The following is a 16,370-nucleotide window of genomic DNA, read 5'->3' on the forward strand; positions in this document are numbered from 1 at the left end:
ACTGCACCACTTATTTATACTTTTCTTCGGTTGTTACTTATTTTTTGAGACATTGTTTCTCTCAGCTGGTTTAGCCTCAAACTTGAGCTGCCTCAGCCTTCTAAGTGCTAGGCTTAGGTTGGTATGACTGCCTGGCTTTGCTCTTTTCTCCTTAGGCCAAGGCCAAGTAATACTATTTGGTGCTATATACGTCAGAGTCACAAAGGATTCAGTCATTCACATGAACAAGAATGTTCAGTATGGGCTGGAGAGATGGCTCAGTGGTTAAGAGTACTGGCTACTCTTCCAGAGGTCCCAAGTTCAATTCCCAGCTTCCACATGGCATCTCATGACTGTCTATGAAAGGATCGTCTGGCTTAACTATTATACTTAAAATAAATAAATAAAATAAACTTTAAAAAGAAGAATGTTCAATATGTTCACAATACTTGTGTGTATGTGTGTGTGTGTGTGTGTGTCTGTGCATGCGTGAGGTCAGGTGTCTTCCTCAATTGCTTTCCACATTATTTCTTTTTTGGATCAGGGTCTCTCACTGAACCAGAAGCTTACCGATTTGTCTCAGCTGGCTGACAATAAACCTAAGCATCCTCCACTCTGCTTCCCTTGGGCCTCTCTGCCCCTGCTTTTACATGTCCGCTGGGACTCGAATGTGGGTCCTCCTGCGTACACAGCAAGCACTACCAACAGTGCTCTTCAGTGCCCATGCTACTTTTCAAAGCGACAGAAACATACAACGACAAAAAATACAAATTATCCTATGGAAATCACAGACTCTTCTCTCCTCACCCCATCCCTCAGAACATCTGCTCACCTTACCTGGAGAAGCGCAGACTTCTCAGGACTGGCCGTGCAGGAGAGGTGAAGGGAGATGAACAGACTTGCTTTAAATTCTTAAGGATATCTTGACTTGAACCACAGTCATGTTGTCTATTTGCTCTAGTTGAGACCAGAGAGAGAACGTACCTACTGGGAAGAATGAGGTCTGTGGACTCTGAGAACATCCGTATACCATTTCCTTCCTATGGGGCTGAACTGTAGATCACGTAGCTTGGCTAACAATATCTGTGGAATGGAGGATTACTGCAGTCACTTGGAGGAGCACACAGGGATGGGGGAGGAGGGCTGAGCAAGTCTGGGGAGCACCTGAAAAGCGGCGGCCCAACGGAAGCGAAGGTGGGACAGTGTCAAGAGTTAAGAGAGAATGAAGAAAACCAGCCCAGACCACTTAAAGCTCCAGGCAGATGGACTGAAAGGAGTTCATTACATTAGGAGATTGAGGAATGGCTGACTGTACACAGTGTGTGTCCCTTCACGTGTGAGCTAACAACAAATGCTTCTTTGTAGAAAACGAAGCAGCCTGAGGAAACAGCGAGGATGAGGGACTTGGGAATAAAGTTGCGCTGCCCACCAGTGGCTCCAGGGGCTGAGGAAGAAATCAATGGGTAACTTAAAGCAGACATCCTTGGGCTACGGGAGATGGCTCCATGGGTAAAGACTGCTTGCTCATGTGTAAGGGCTGAGCTAGGATTTCCCGGACCCTTACAAAGCCTGTTATAGTAGCAGAGAGGTCTGCAATCACAGCGCGCCCAGCACGGGAAGGGAGGTGGGAATGGAGAAATCCCAGAAACGCTTGGGCCAAATGCCCTGGCAAGCACAGCAGCACTCGAGAGTGTGTGCATGAACCCGCGCGCGCGCGCACACACACACACACACACAAACACACACGTGCGTGCGTTCGCATATGTCCCCCCCCCTTTTTTTTTTCTTAAAGAGAGCCCCTTGAGTGGAGAAATCAGATGGGGTCAGACGAAGGATTGCTTCAGCGCTTAGAGAAGTGAGGTGGATAGAATTACTGATGAGGCATGGGGAGTTGAGGGCACGCACAACTCAGTGAATGGCTTCAGCTCTCTGAAGAATAGGAGAGAGCTTCTCTTAGGATGTGGAACAATGGACTCGAGAGTGATGAAAACCTAGGGGAGAAAGTAGGCCTTCCAAGAGGAACAGGCTAGAGAGAGGGGCTGCAGGAATGGCCGAAGTATTTGACTTGACTCGTGTGACCTCCTTTGCAGAGAGGGCGAGGAAGGATGGCTGCTACACAAGTTCCTATGGACAAAGTCTTTGGCTGGGGTTACCCAAATGTGGCCGAATGCTCCGTCTATTACATTTTTTTTTAGGTTAGCACACAAAGTTATGAGTTTGCTTATGGCGTTTTCATGCGCACAGGTCGTTGTTGTCTGTTTCGATGTCCCCTCCCCCACCCCACCGTCCTTTCTCTGGAACCCCTCCCCCTGCGTACTTTCCTGTCAGATGCATTCCACAACCCCAAGCTTCTCTCATGTTCCTTTTCTGTTTGCATGTTTCCCGACACATGTAGATTCTACACAGGAGAAGAAAAACAGGCAACATTTTTCTCTTTGAGTCTGGCCTACTCTATTTAACATAATAATGTCCTCTTTCCATCCTTTCGTTTTCCTGCCAATATAATTTGGGGGGCTTTGGTCGTGGGTGTGTGTTTGAGACGGACTCACTCTGTAGGCCAGGCTAGCCTCCAACCATTGCAATTATCCTGTCCCAGCCTTAACAGTGCTGAAATCATTGAACCACCACGCCCAGTTGAGCGCCCAGATTCTGAAAGGCAAGGCAAGGTAAGGTCGGTCTGAGAGCAAAGGCCCTTTGTTATAGCATCCCCGGCCCTTCATAGAAACCAATTCCTTTTCACTGAGAGGATGTCTGAGTCTAGAAGGGGGTTGACTCGAGCACAGCTTTCCTTCTGCCTGAGTAAGTAGCTGCCCGGCTCAGGTGCCCTGTCCTTCACAGGGAGGGGACCTGAAGCCCGCGCCGCTAGGCGGAAGCGCTGCTACCATTGGCTCAGCAGCCGCTGTCACCTGCGCGGAGCCGGGCCCCCACAGCGCAAAGTCCGCTGTCCGAGGCCGGGGAGCTGGCGCCGCAGCGCAGGTGGTCCACGCCCTGGGACCTGCAAGATGCCGCTTGGACTGCGCGGGAAGAAGAAGGCCGCCAAGTCCAAGGAGACGGCGAGGCTGGTGGAGGGCGAGAGATCCAGTGGCAGCCAGGGTGTCCCGGGACCCCCAGCTCCGGCTCGCAGGCTGGTGTTCCACGCACAGCTGGCGCACGGCAGCGCCACGGGCCGAGTGGAGGACTTCTCCAGCATCAGCGAGCTCTACGCCAAGATCGCCGGCGTGTTCGAGATCGCGCCGTCCGAGGTAAGCACAGGGGCACAGCCTGGCTCCGCCACCCAAGCTGGCTGCGCAGCAGTTCCCGAGCTTCAGGTAGCCAGCAGGGTGGGGTCGGTCCCCAGCGCCTCAGGGGAAGAGAGCTTGGTGGTGGAAAGCCCAGTCCTGGGACCGGATGAAACTATCCGCTCAGATCCGGCTTGTGGGTCACTGGGGTCAAGGCGACGGGGTTTTCTTTTGTTAAGGAGTCTGCTGTAGACGTGCTCAGGTCTAGTCTCGCAGGATAGGATGTGCGCCAGCACCTTCCGGGACGCAGGTCTGCTGGGACAAAGTAATGCCTTCCACAGGACTTGGACTTTACTCTTGGGCTTTCTGTCAGAGAGCTGCACTGGGAGTCTAACCCGAGTTAAAGAGAAGGGGGAAAGTGCCTCCCTGGACACACCACAGTAAGGGGGAAAGACCTCCCGGTGGGTACAACGTGAAGCTTCGTTTGCTCACCACTGGACACCTCCAGAACGAACCGTTTTGGTGGTAATATGTAAGAATTGTAAAACATGGGTTGTTATTCCAAGGGAAGTAACTCAGAAAATCATAGCAAACTGTCCAACTAGCAAACACAGTTTTCACGGAAGAGCTCAGCTTCATTTTCTCCAAGGTATCTTTGAAAAGAGACCGAGAAACGTAAGTAGGTTGATTATTTGATGCCTGGAGCCGGAGTTGCCCTAGGTCCTATTTTAGATGCGTTAGTCTATGGGGGTTTTTGTGGGCCCTTTGTGCTTACTCAAGAGAGCTACCTGCAAATGCAGGTGTGAAATATTTTGGAGCTGCAGCAAAAGACTCGAGCTCAAATTCCTGAACTCATCAGAAAAAAATGCACAGTGGTAACCCCAGTGCCTAGGGATGGGCTTGAACCAGCCTAGTCTACTTGGTATGTTTCAGGATTGTGGGAGAATTTGTTTAAAAAAAAAAAAAAAGCGAACAGAGTCTAAGAAGCAATGCTCAGGACTGTCCGCTGGCTTCTACTAGCAGCTACACACATGGAAACATTTTGTTCATTTTTGTGTGAGTGTAGGTGCTCTTGCCGGGGAACTCGAAATATGGGTGTGTGCATTCGCGCACACTGTCTCTTTAGGCTCTCAGGCTTTTGCTGTGGGCTTTCAGAGGTGTAGAGAGCAACTTCGTTTGTTTGTTTGTTTGTTTGTTTGTTTGTTTTTCGAGACAGGGTTTCTCTGTGTAGCCCTGGCTGTCTTGGAACTCACTTTGTAGACCAGGCTGGCCTCGAACTTAGAAATCCGCCTGCCTCTGCCTCCCAAGTGCTGGGATTAAAGGTGTGCACCACCAAGGCCCGCTGAGAGCAACTTCTTGTCGATTGTGGCCTACATACATCTGTTCTGCTGTTTTGTGTGCGGTGTTTTCTTATTTTTTTTTTTTTTATTTTTAAATTAGTTGTTTATTAGGTCTGTTTAAATGAAATTGAGGTCAAGGCGAGGTTTCAATAAGAAAAGAGGGTTTTTTTTTAATTATTTTTTTGAGATTTAAGAAAATTGTTTTATGTGGGGGGGTGTTTTGTTTGCATGTGTCTGTACAGTCTGATTCTCTAGAACTGGAGTTACAGAGGGTTGTTAGCAGCCCTGGGTGCTGGGAATCAAATCAGAGCTGTCTGGAAGATCAGTCAGTGCTCCTAACCATCGATCCATCTCTCCAATCCCATGAAAGAAGTTTTTTAAAATGCTAGTCTTTGTTCTTTCAGGGTTCCCAGGCTCTAGGACAAATCACAAAGTCTTTTTGTTGTGAATTATTTATTTTAGCGTAGGATTGCCATAACACAGTGTTTGTATAGGGATGTTCAATTGAAAAAGTGCTTTCAAATAACACTTGCCTCTCACCTCCCCCGGGTGAGGTAGACGGCAGCTTAACCAGGTGTGGTTGACTGTAAATCCAGCCTCCACTGACTCTCAGTAGCTGGGTAGCCTTGGCCAAGGTTGACTTCTGTTTAGCATCAGCTACCTACCCGGGTGGAGATAAGGATATCTATCAACTAGGCGGTCCTTCAGATGGGAGGAGTCTGCATGTAAACCTAACAGGTTACACTGGTGCTCTAAAAGCTGTAATTAATACCGTTGATACAGACCAGTTAAACAAATGGCTGACGTGCAAGAGGTTGGGCCTTGAACAAGGTCAGCTTGGGAGGGAAGAAGCGAGGCTGCTATTTGTGCTTGAGTCCTCTGGTTTCCAAGCCAGTGAGAGTGTTAGTGTAGCACCGGTGAGCTTTAAACTCTCTCCTGTAACCAGGGACTCCAGACTTAGGGAACTTTCCAGGAGCCCCTTTCCTTATCATGAATACACCACCCTGAGCTAAAGATACATGACGTCATCCAATCCACTTAGTCCCTAAGAAGCATTGTTGTGCTTTTGCGTCACAAAGAGGGAACTCGGGCTTCGAGCTTCATATTCGAAGTCATTCTTTGTCACAGGATATTTGTTCACACTGTGAACCCCAAGATTGTGTTATTTACTGAAAAAAAAAACAAACAAACCTATTTCTAGTTGTGGGGTGGCTCAGCCTTAGCACACACCTTTAATCCCAAACAATGAAGGAAAAAGTTAGTTTGTAGAAGGAAGCACCTGTGTTTGAAAGCAATGTCTAATTGAGTGGCAGACAAATTGACCAATCAGAGAAAGATCTGACAGACTAGGCTATGCCCAACTCTCACGAGAAGAGAGGAAAGGGCAGCTAGTGAAGAAGCGGTGGAGAGAGAGAGAGAGAGAGAGAGAGAGAGAGAGAGAGAGAGAGAGAGAGAGAGAGAGAGAGAGAGAGAGAGAGAGAAAGAGAGAAAGAGAGAAAGAGAGAAAGAGAGAAAGGGCTTTACTGGGACTGTTGTACAGAGACAGTTGGCAGTGAGAACAGCCTAGACCCAGGTGAAGACAGAATGAGCCAGAGAGTGAGTAGAAGCCAGAAGATTACCACAGATTGCCAAAGGTAGTATGAGGCCAAGCAGAGCAATTCAGTCAGAAACCGAAAGAAGCTAATTTGAATCAGTCAGCTTAGAGAGAAGTATTGAGCTAGACAGCTGAGTTGAACCAGCCAGAGTTCAGAAACAAACAAACAAACAAACAAACACACAAACAAACAAACAAAGACTGATCTTATTCGGCAGTCTCAGAGGCTGGGAGCATTCTAGGCCTAGATAAGATTGGATGGAGGCTAGAAGCTTTCAGGTCTAGGCCCAGGTTAGCCGACAAAGGCAGGAAGCCTGTCTGACAACAGTTACCATAGGAGAATACAAGTTATATCATGACACATGGTAAATGGCAGAGTCTACATGTAAGCCCATTTGCCCCTGACTCCACATTCTACAAAGCTACATTGTTAACTAGTTTTTCCAGTCCTTTAATAGTAGCTTGGAAACTATGTTACGTGTTTTCAGTTTCCGGTGCATTGACTTGCAAGATAAAATTCCAACATATTAATGAGCATAAGGTGTTTGGATGTGCAAAGCTCATAAGCAGATTTTTATAGCAACAATATGTATATTGGAGTGTTGGTGTGTGTAATCAGCATTAGTTTTCCAGATGGACTTTTAAAACGTTAATAGTGGGTGAGATGGCTCAGTGGATGAAGCTCTTATTGCCAAAGCTGAGTTCTAGCCTCAGAACCTACTTGATGGAAGGAACACAGACTCCTGGAACACACCGCCACCCCTCTCCCAAAAGTGTAAAAAAAAAAAATCTTAATTGGTATAATGAGTACAGACAGGCCAGAGTACTGGTCACCTGTTCCTCCTAGGGAAGTTATTGACTGCTGAGGGCTGCTGAGAGAGAGAGAAAGGGAGAGGGAGAGGGAGAGAGGTCTTCAGTGGTATAAACGACACTGGGGAGTCCAGTGGATAGCTCCACACCCAAGTTCATGATGGCAGCCCTAGCTAAACACACACACACACACACACACACACACAAACTGAAATGAAAGTGTGTGGGGGAATTGTTGGCACGAGGTGTGGCTTGCAGGGGGCAGGGGCTAGAGGAGGATAAAAGGGCATGGAAAGAGGGTTTGACCAACATTATAGACACGTACGAAATCATCAGATAATACAGCTGCTTATCACTGAAGAGGGTAAACATCCCAGGAGCTGACACTGAAGTTGCTTAGTGAAATCAAAGACACATCACACAGCTCTCCTATAACCGCCACACCCATTGCATACCCTCCTTACAGTGTCCTAAGGAAACGACAAACAAAACCAAAAACCTTCAGATGTATTTTTTTTTTAAGATTTTATTTATTATATGTAAGACTGTAGCTGTCTTTAGACACTCCAGAAGAGGGCGCTAGATCTCGTTACGGATGGTTGTGAGCCACCATGTGGTTGCTGGGATTTGAACTCTGGACCTTCGGAAGAGCAGTCGGGTGCTCTTACCCACTGAGCCATCTCACCAGCCCCCAGATGTATTTTAAGGAGCTAAGGATGGTGGGACATACCCATAACCTGAGCACTCTAAAGCTGAGGCACGAGGATCATGAACACAAGTTTGAGGCCAGGCAAGGCTACAGAGCAAGTCTGGAGCCAGCTTGAGCCACATGAATAGCAAGATGCTGTCTAAAAAACAGAAAAAAGAAGAAAGAAAGAAAGAAAGAAAGAAAGAAAGAAAGAAAGAAAGAAAGAAAGAGAGAGAGAGAGAAAGAAAGGGGGAGAGAAAGAGAGGAAAAGAAAAGAAAGAAAAGGAAAGGAAAGACAAGACAAGACAAACAGAAACAACAACAAGCACACCTTGGGGATTCTGTCCCCTTCTCTGTTCTCGAGTGAGGGATATGGTGATATACACTTGTTTTTTGAGATGTTAGTATATATATACATACATATATATACACATATATACACATATATATACACTAACATATATATATACACTAACATATATAAAAAACATATTTATATAACATATATATATATTTATATATATATATTTTTTGAGATGTTAGTATATATATATATACATATATATGTATATATATATACACATATATATATACACTAACATATATATATATACACTAACATATATAAAAACATATTTATATAACATATATATATATATATATATATATATATATATACTAACATTTTTTTATATATATAAAAGAAAAAAAATCTCCTCCCTAAAGAGAGTAGACAGGGACTGCTGAAGCCTCCTGACTCTGGAGAAGTGGCTGCAGGGACAGAAGTAGCATTGTACCAAGAGCTCCACTCTCTGAAGAGGAAGAAGTCTGAGGTCAGGTGAGGCAGGTGCAGGCGAACTCCCAGGGACTCCTGCATCCCCAGCTGTGCTAGGCAGACAGGGTAGGGTGTGGTCTCTGCTCACTGGGTTCGGTTGCAGTTTATAGTTGGACCAAGTGTGCCTCTGAGAAGTTAATCTGCTTTCCCAGAACCCCTGGGATTGTCAGAGCCAAGACTTGATTTGCGTTTCCTGGTTCTAACTGGTTGCACAGAAGCTAGGAGGTTCTTCGTAATTGTACTCAAATTCTAAATTCAAATTCAGAAAAACAGTTCTTTCAGACAGGCTTTCATTATGTAGCCCTGGCTGATCTGGAACTCACTATGTAGACTAGGCTAGCCTTGAACTCACAGACATCTATCTGTCTGCCTATGCCTCCTGAGTACCAGGGTTAAATATGTGTGTCACCACGCCCTGTCAGGAAAACTTTAAGAATGTTTACTTATTGAATTTTTATGTGTATAAGTATGAGCCTAAATGTATGTATGTGTACCACATGCATGCAGTGTTCTTGGAGGTCAGGAGAAACATCAGATTGTCTGGAGCTGTAGTTATGAATGCTTGTGAGCCGTCACACGGCTGCTCAGAACTGATCCTGGATCCTCTGCAAGAGCAGCCAGTGCTCCTACCCACGGAGTCATTTCTCCAGCCAAGAAAACCTTGTTTTGCTTTTTGTTTTTGGAGACAGGGTTTCTCTGTGTAACCCTGGCTGTCCTAGAACTAGTTCTGTAGACCAGACTGGCCTCGAACTCAGAGATCCTCTTGCCTCTGCCTCCTGAGTGCTGGGATTAATGACCAGCACCAAGAAAAACCCCTTTAGCCAAACGCTTCTCAATTCCAACACACACACAAATATGTATTTCTTTTGTCCCCCAAACGTGTTGTATTAGTCATTAGAAAAATGCAAATCAAAACTACAATGAGATCCATTTACCAAATTCAGGATTGCTCTCATGAAAGAAAACAAATAGCAGGCCTGGCAGGATTGCTCAGTGGTAAAGCCCTTGCCTGTCAAACCTAGTGACCTGGAACCATACGGAGGGAGAAGGGGAGACTCGGCTTCCGCAATCGTCCTCTACCCTGCATATGTGCCGCCAGTATCCTGGAAGTTACCTTATCATACACTCATGCAGCACCAGCAACTGCAACAACAGACAGACCCAAACAGCAGCAGTGCTGTGCAGGGAATAGAGGGGGGACAGGAACCCTGCATACTGCTGAGGGGAATTAAGTTAGTGCAGCTACTATGAAGTTAGCATAAATGTTCCCAAAAAAAAAATGCCATAGAGTCAAACTGTATAGCTTCTCCGCAATTGCTCAAAGGACTTTCAATTAGCATGTCATAGAGGGACCTACACAGCCATGTTTATTGATGCACTGTTTAAAGCTGAGTCATGGAATCAGCTTGGGTGTCTGTCAGCTTGTGGAAGGACAGAGAACATTTTATATATGCACACACACATCTATGTATATATGTGTATATGCATATATGTGTATATGTATATATGTATATGTGCATATATGTATATACATGTACATATACATATATGCCATATACCTATACATATATGCACAGACACACTCAATGGAGCTGTATTCAGCTGTAAAGAATGAGGAACAAATATGGTCAAAGTTTATGATATATTTGAAAATATCTCTACAAAACCCAGTCCAATGCACAGTGAACATACATAAAGACAGATACTGCTGCTGGGAAGTGACTGCTTGGGTTCTAGCTGTTTCGCAGTCCCTGGAGGAAGAAGTGAATGGAGCCTGTGAATTGTTTCAGATTTGCTACTGATGTTGGCTGGGTGCAGACTATTGTGATCAGTACATGGAAACAGATGGCAATTATGCAAAAAGCCACTGTCGGATGCTTTCGCCCCCAAATAACTAACTGAGCAATTCAGCGAAGGAAGGGAGGGAGGGAGGGAAGGAGGGAGGGAGGAAGGGAGAGAGGAGGGAGAGGGGGAGGGGAGGAGGAGAGAGAGGGAGAGGGAGAGGGAGAGAAAGAGGAGAGAATCTGGTTAATTCATCACACAAATGAAAGATGTCTCTTTAGAAAACTGAATAGCGATTTTTAAAAAATTCTTTTTTTGTATGTGTGGAAGTGGATGGTGTGTGTATGGTATTTGTGTGGGAGTGGTCTATGTGTGTGTGTCGTATATATGTGTGTATGGTGTATATGTTTGGTTCATACCCATGAGTGTGTGTGTACATGCACATAATACTCGAATACAGGGGGCCAGATGCCTTCCTCTTCTCTCTGTCTTACTGCTTTGAGACAGAGCCTCTCACTAAATATGACCCTTCTCATTGCAGCTAGGCCAATTGGCCAGTGGACTCTTGGACTCTGCCTGTCTTTGTCCTACAACATTGGGCTCACAGGCATGCAGAGCCAGACTCAGGGTTTTACATGTGTGTTGGTCTTTGAACTCAGGTCTTCACCCTTGTATAAGCTCCTTAACCACTCAGCCAACCCCTAAAGTATTTTTAAAAGTATTCAGATTATATAAAAGAGTTGAGTCATTGTGCCTGGAGCTCGTGAGCTCTTGATCATCGTTATACATTTTGTTGAAGAGGCGTTTTGAATATTTACCTCTTTTAACTGTTCAGCAAGGAGCTGATGGCAGGATATGGTTATAAATCCTTACTGTGAGGAATGAAGGCTGGAGCAGGCCGTACATTTGAATGTGGCTAGAAGCTGGTATATCCAGAAACCAGAAACTTAAGACTCACTTTCTTTACAGGGTTTAGAAGTTATTTCTGTGGTCTTGACTATACTGGCCAGTGATTTTCCCTCACCAGAAGTGCTTGTAGCCAGGGTGTTTCAGACTTCTTAAAAAAAAAAAAAAAACAACTTTGTAATACTTGTAAACACACAAGGAAAAGTCCTGGGATGGAATCTAAGTCTAAACAGAAAGTTAATTTCTGTTTTATATATGCTTTGTGCACATAGCAAAATTTTACATTTTGTATCCATTTTATACCCAGCCAGAATGTAATTTTATATACCACTTTGAGTGCGTGCCCAGATTCTGTCTGCCTGTCATCCCATGAGGTCAGGTGTGGAATTTTCTGCTTGTATCATGTTGATGCTCAGAGTTTCAGATTTGGGAATATTCTGGATTAGAGCTATACAATCTTTATCAGTTTGTATCGTTAGGTACCGAACAGCTCATTGAATGAGTGGGTGAACCATTTGGTGGTTCCTTCTCTCTTGACATATCTCACAAGTGTTTGGGATGGAGGTCTCTCTGTTGCACAGATGTGCCTCTAACTCTTGGCTTCAGACATTCCAGCCTTTTGTGTAGCTAGGACCATGTGCTGTGTCATCACGTCTAGCCAGAAAAATACATTTAAAAATGTGATTTTAAAATTTCAAACTCTCAGCCAGGCAGTGGTGGTACACGCCTTTAATCCGAGCACTCGGGAGGCAGAGGCACGTGTGGTCGCTGAGTTTGAGGACAACCTGGTGTACAGACTGAATCCACAGAGAAACTCTGTCTCACAAAACAAAAACAAAAACAAACAAACAAGCAAACAAAACTGAAGCTCTCAATCTCAAAATATTCAATTATTTATTTTAAAGGGAAAAGGACCTATGTTCTTTTCGGCGTCTATTCCCGTCCCTGGAGCCTGCTCCCATCTTCCACTTTGTTGAAGAAGGGTCTCTCGTGTTTCCAACGCTGCACCAAGTGCTCCAGGCGTCCAGCCCACTGCCCCGCCTCAGCTCTCATCTGACTGTATGAGCGCTGGGTTTACAGATATGCACCACTGCATCCAACTCGTGATTCTGTGGCTTCCAGAGACGGGGCTCTTGGGTCAACAGGTCACGAGGTCGTCAGGTCCGGGTGACTTTTATTCACTGAGCCATATCCCACCCCTTGGTCCCATATCCTAAGCTTACCACTCTCATCTCTCCTTTATAGCAGAACTCCGTCAGGGCTGCTACCTCTACTGGGAATTCGTCAGCATCACATTCTGTGCTCCAAACCCTCCATGGCTTCTCATCTCACGTGGTCATCGTTCTTTCTGCCCCAGCCAGGCTGACTCTTTGGCTGTTTCTTGTGTGCAGGTCCCTGGCTGTTGTCTTGGACGGGCTTCTTCTGGCAAATGTCCTCTTGGCAAGGCTGACCTGATCATCCCCTCAGAATGTACAGCACCCAAAACACTCTCTTGCTTAAGTTTCCTCCGCTGCCTTCTACTGTCCTAACTGTAGGACGTTACTTAATGTCCTGCGCCCCCGGAATAGAGAAAAACCTCCCCAAGGGCTACAACTTGTGTCTTGTTTGTTTACTGGTACAACTCTGAGGGCCTAAAAGCTGTGTGACCTGGGACATCCTTGGGAACTCGGATTTGCTTCACGTGTGTTTTGAGTCAGGTGCTGTGCAGCCTAAGCTATCCTCACACACAGGAATCCGTTTTCCTCAGTTTTGTGACGGTTGAGGTTACAGTTTATGTTACGCTGGGGACTGGGGAGGGCAAGCACACTGCCAACTGAACTATATCCCCAGCTCTATCTCTGTATCTGTGGTTTTATGTTTATTATTAAAGTGTATTTGCTGAACAAAAGAAAAAGAATCCTCACAAATTTAATATTTATAATTCTGCATCATTGGCATTAAATCTTTAGATTAATGTAGATATTAACTTTTTATATTAACTTAATGGAGATATTAACTTTTATGTTGTATGGAGGAGTGACTGCTCTCAGTAAGGAACATCATATCTTTAACATTTTCTCTTTATTTTCAATCCAACCCAGTTTTGCGTGTGCAAGCGTGTGTGTGTGTGTGTGTGTGTGTGTGTGTGTGGTGTGTAGCATATAAGCTTGCAGGTGCACACATACCTTTCTGTGTAAGTGCAGGGGTGGAGGCAGATGTTGGGTGTTTTATTGCTTTCTAGCTCTTGTCTTGAGACACAGTCTCTCACTGAGCTGGAAGCTTGCCTTTTTGGCTAGGCCAACTGGCTACCAGGTTCTCGCTTCCAGGGTCTGCTTGCCTAGTAGTAGTCTTACAAGCATACATAGCAAAGTCCAAATGGGGATTCAAATTCAAGTTTTCATGCTGGCACAGGTCCCTCTAACATAAAAACAGTTTGTCTGTGTTTAAGGTGTGAAACAGCCTTTAATATATATTTATATAATTTGATATATTGTATTTAATATATACAATTACTGCAGTCAAGCTAATTAGCATACCCGTCTTACGAATGGTGACATTTGCAGCTGTTTGCAAACAAAGCCACTTCCTAGTGAGTCACAGCATACGGGAGCTGCCTGATGAGGCTTCTCAGAAGCATCTCCCTTCCCGAGTCCTTGGTACCAGTGCCAAGCTCCTGTGGGAATCAGTACCGTGTGCTTCTGTGGCAGTTCTGGAGAACATAAAATGTTCTTCAGTCTTTACCATTTCCCAGAGACACAGATAACTGACAGGCGGATCTACTGTCAACCTGGCTCATACACGTGAGCTCCAGGAAGGCGGGGGATGGGATTTACAGACCTGTGTCGAGCTCCCACACCCAGCCACAGAATGCCACAAGGGTGGGGGATTGGGAATTTGGAGTCAGGGCTACTATTGATTTCTGAGGACAACGAAGTAAGCCCAGCAGAGTGTGAGGGAGAAGCAGGGCTGATGCCTAGGAGGTAGGCTGGTACTTGAGGTAACCTTGGCAGCCTGCTCTTGTGCAGAAACAGGGTGGAGATGTCAGGTAAAGGTTGTAGAATATCAACAGCTTTTCTAAGGTGTATGGTTGTAGGATTGGCCCTATTTCCTGAGCATGCACAGGGCAAACCTGTGCTTTGATGGTCTTGCCCCCAGATCACTATTCACTAAGCCTAAGTCCCTTCCTTCCTTCCTTCCTTCCTTCCTTCCTTCCTTCCTTCCTTCCTTCCTTCCTTTCTTCCTCTCTCTCTCTCTTTTTCCTCCTTCATTTCCATCTGCTTCTAATTTAAGTTTTTTATTTACTCTTTGACAATGTTTATGCACATTGTGTATTTGGGTCAGATTCTCCTCCCCTTATCCTGTGGTTGTGAGCTGCCTAAAGCAGGGTCTAGAAATCAGAGTCCTCTTTAACAGCAGCAAGTGTCCTTGACCTCTGAGCCACCTCTCCTGTAACCCTCCTCCATATGGGCTCACAGGAATGAAGTCGGTTCTGCATGCTTGCATGGCAAGTGCTTTACTGTTCGAGCTGTCTCTCCAGATCTCCACGCCCATCTTTTTAGCACGTCACCAAGACCCCAGTGCTCCCCTGGGAATGCAGTCTCAGCAGTGTCCTCATTTATTATACAGAGGACTGAACTTTGGGGCGTAAGTCCTGGTGGCCTCTGGATGCGCTTCACGGATGGTTGTCAGTGCTGGGTTGTTGATGTGTGTGTGCTACACACACTCCACCTATCTTCTGTTCTACTATTCCAGTTCCATGATTTTTTTCACTCTTCAAGGTTCCTAGTTACTTCTCAACGTACTCTACCAGCCAAGAGGTTTCTCATCTTCCTGCTGTCTCCTGAGTCTTCCTCTGTGGCTGCTACGCTCATCACATCTTTTGAGAATCCTCTGTTTACACTTCAGATCTTTCAGTTAGGGTCTCCTGTGTGTTGAGTTGGCTATATGTAGATTAAGATGCTCTTGAATTTCTCATCACCTTGGCTCCACCTCCTAGGGGTTGAGGTTACAAGTGTGTCACCATGCCCAGGTTATGTGGTGCGAGAGCCCAGGGTCTTGTGCTTGTTAGACAGGTCACCAACTGAGTCAGATCTCCAGTTCCGCATTTTATAGTTTTTTAAGCATTTCATTCTACTGTGCCTTTTAAAATTTTTTTGTAATTATATTTATGTACAGAAAACTTAGCAGTGTACATTTAACCCAGTTTAGTGGCGAGTTCTTTAGCTTCTGCCTTTTCCAGCTTGGCAATGTGAGCCACAGACTTAGGACCCAGGATGTTGCCTTCCTAGTGGTGGCTCAGCTAACAGCTCACTATTTTAATTGGTGCTATCAGCTTAGCCAGAGCACCCTTGTCTTCTGAGTTAACCTGTGTGAAGGCAACCGTGGTGCATGTCTTCCTGTGGACCAGGCGTCCCAGCCTGGCCTTTCCCTTGATGATGCAGTAGGGCACCCCCATCTTTGGACACAGGGCAGGTAGGAAAACCACCAGCTCAATGGGGTCTACATCATGGGCCATCATCACCAGCTGAGCCTTCTTGTTCTCCACCAAGGTGGTGACTGTATTGACTCCTGCTTGGAGGACAGGTGGTCTCTTAGTTGGGGCGTCCCCTTTGCCAGTAGCTTTCTTCTCAGCAGGGGCCAGTAGCCTTTGCTTCTTCTCTTGCTTTGTCTCTGGCCTGTACTTGTGGGCAATCTTCAGCAGCTGGGTAGCTGTTTGCCTGTCTAGGGCCTGGGTGAACTGGTTAATGGCAGGAGGTACTCTGAGCCGCTTATAGAGGTTGGCTCTTTGCCACTGCAACCTGATGTAGCAGGGCCATTTGACAAAGCACGTTGGATCTCTTTTGGGCTGTTTGCCCTGTCCAATGCTGAAGCCTCATAGCATCAGGCCCTGAGTTAACTCAGTGATGCTTGCTCTCTCCCTGAGCGCTGGGGCTTGTCTAAGCCACCAGATGGTCAGGTGCTCCATCAACCTCTGCTAAATAAACATTCATGGTGGATGCAGTAGGACGAAGCTGAGAGGATAGACAGCAGTGGAAGTCTCATGTGTGTGGGAGGGGCTTTAGGATGTGTGTGGGGGGCAGCTATACTATAGGATATGTGTGTATTGAGGGAGGAGGGGGCAACTTTACTTTCCAGGCCGGGAGAGTGACTCAGTTTTTAGAAGGTGCAGAAAGGCCTGACTCTCGTTCTAAAGGTAGAACTTACTCAGCCATGCATTTGCTGTTTTCTGTATAATAAG

The 16,370-nt window shown here is 45.9% G+C and overlaps 1 protein-coding gene across 1 annotated transcript in view; it reads left to right on the top strand.

Moving 5' to 3' along the window:
* Positions 1-2,840: 2,840 nt before the first annotated feature.
* Gipc2 (GIPC PDZ domain containing family member 2) overlaps positions 2,841-16,370 on the top strand; it is a 72,838-nt gene continuing 59,308 nt past the window's right edge. Inside the window, exon 1 of the mRNA XM_021158210.3 lies at positions 2,841-3,221. Coding sequence (XP_021013869.1) covers positions 2,982-3,221 — 240 coding nt within the window. The 5' untranslated portion in view covers positions 2,841-2,981. The remainder of the gene's footprint in view (positions 3,222-16,370) is intronic.

Source organism: Mus caroli, unplaced genomic scaffold (assembly GCF_978045245.1).
Source record: "Mus caroli unplaced genomic scaffold, Mus_caroli_1 scaffold_3, whole genome shotgun sequence".
Lineage (NCBI taxonomy): Eukaryota > Metazoa > Chordata > Mammalia > Rodentia > Muridae > Mus > Mus caroli.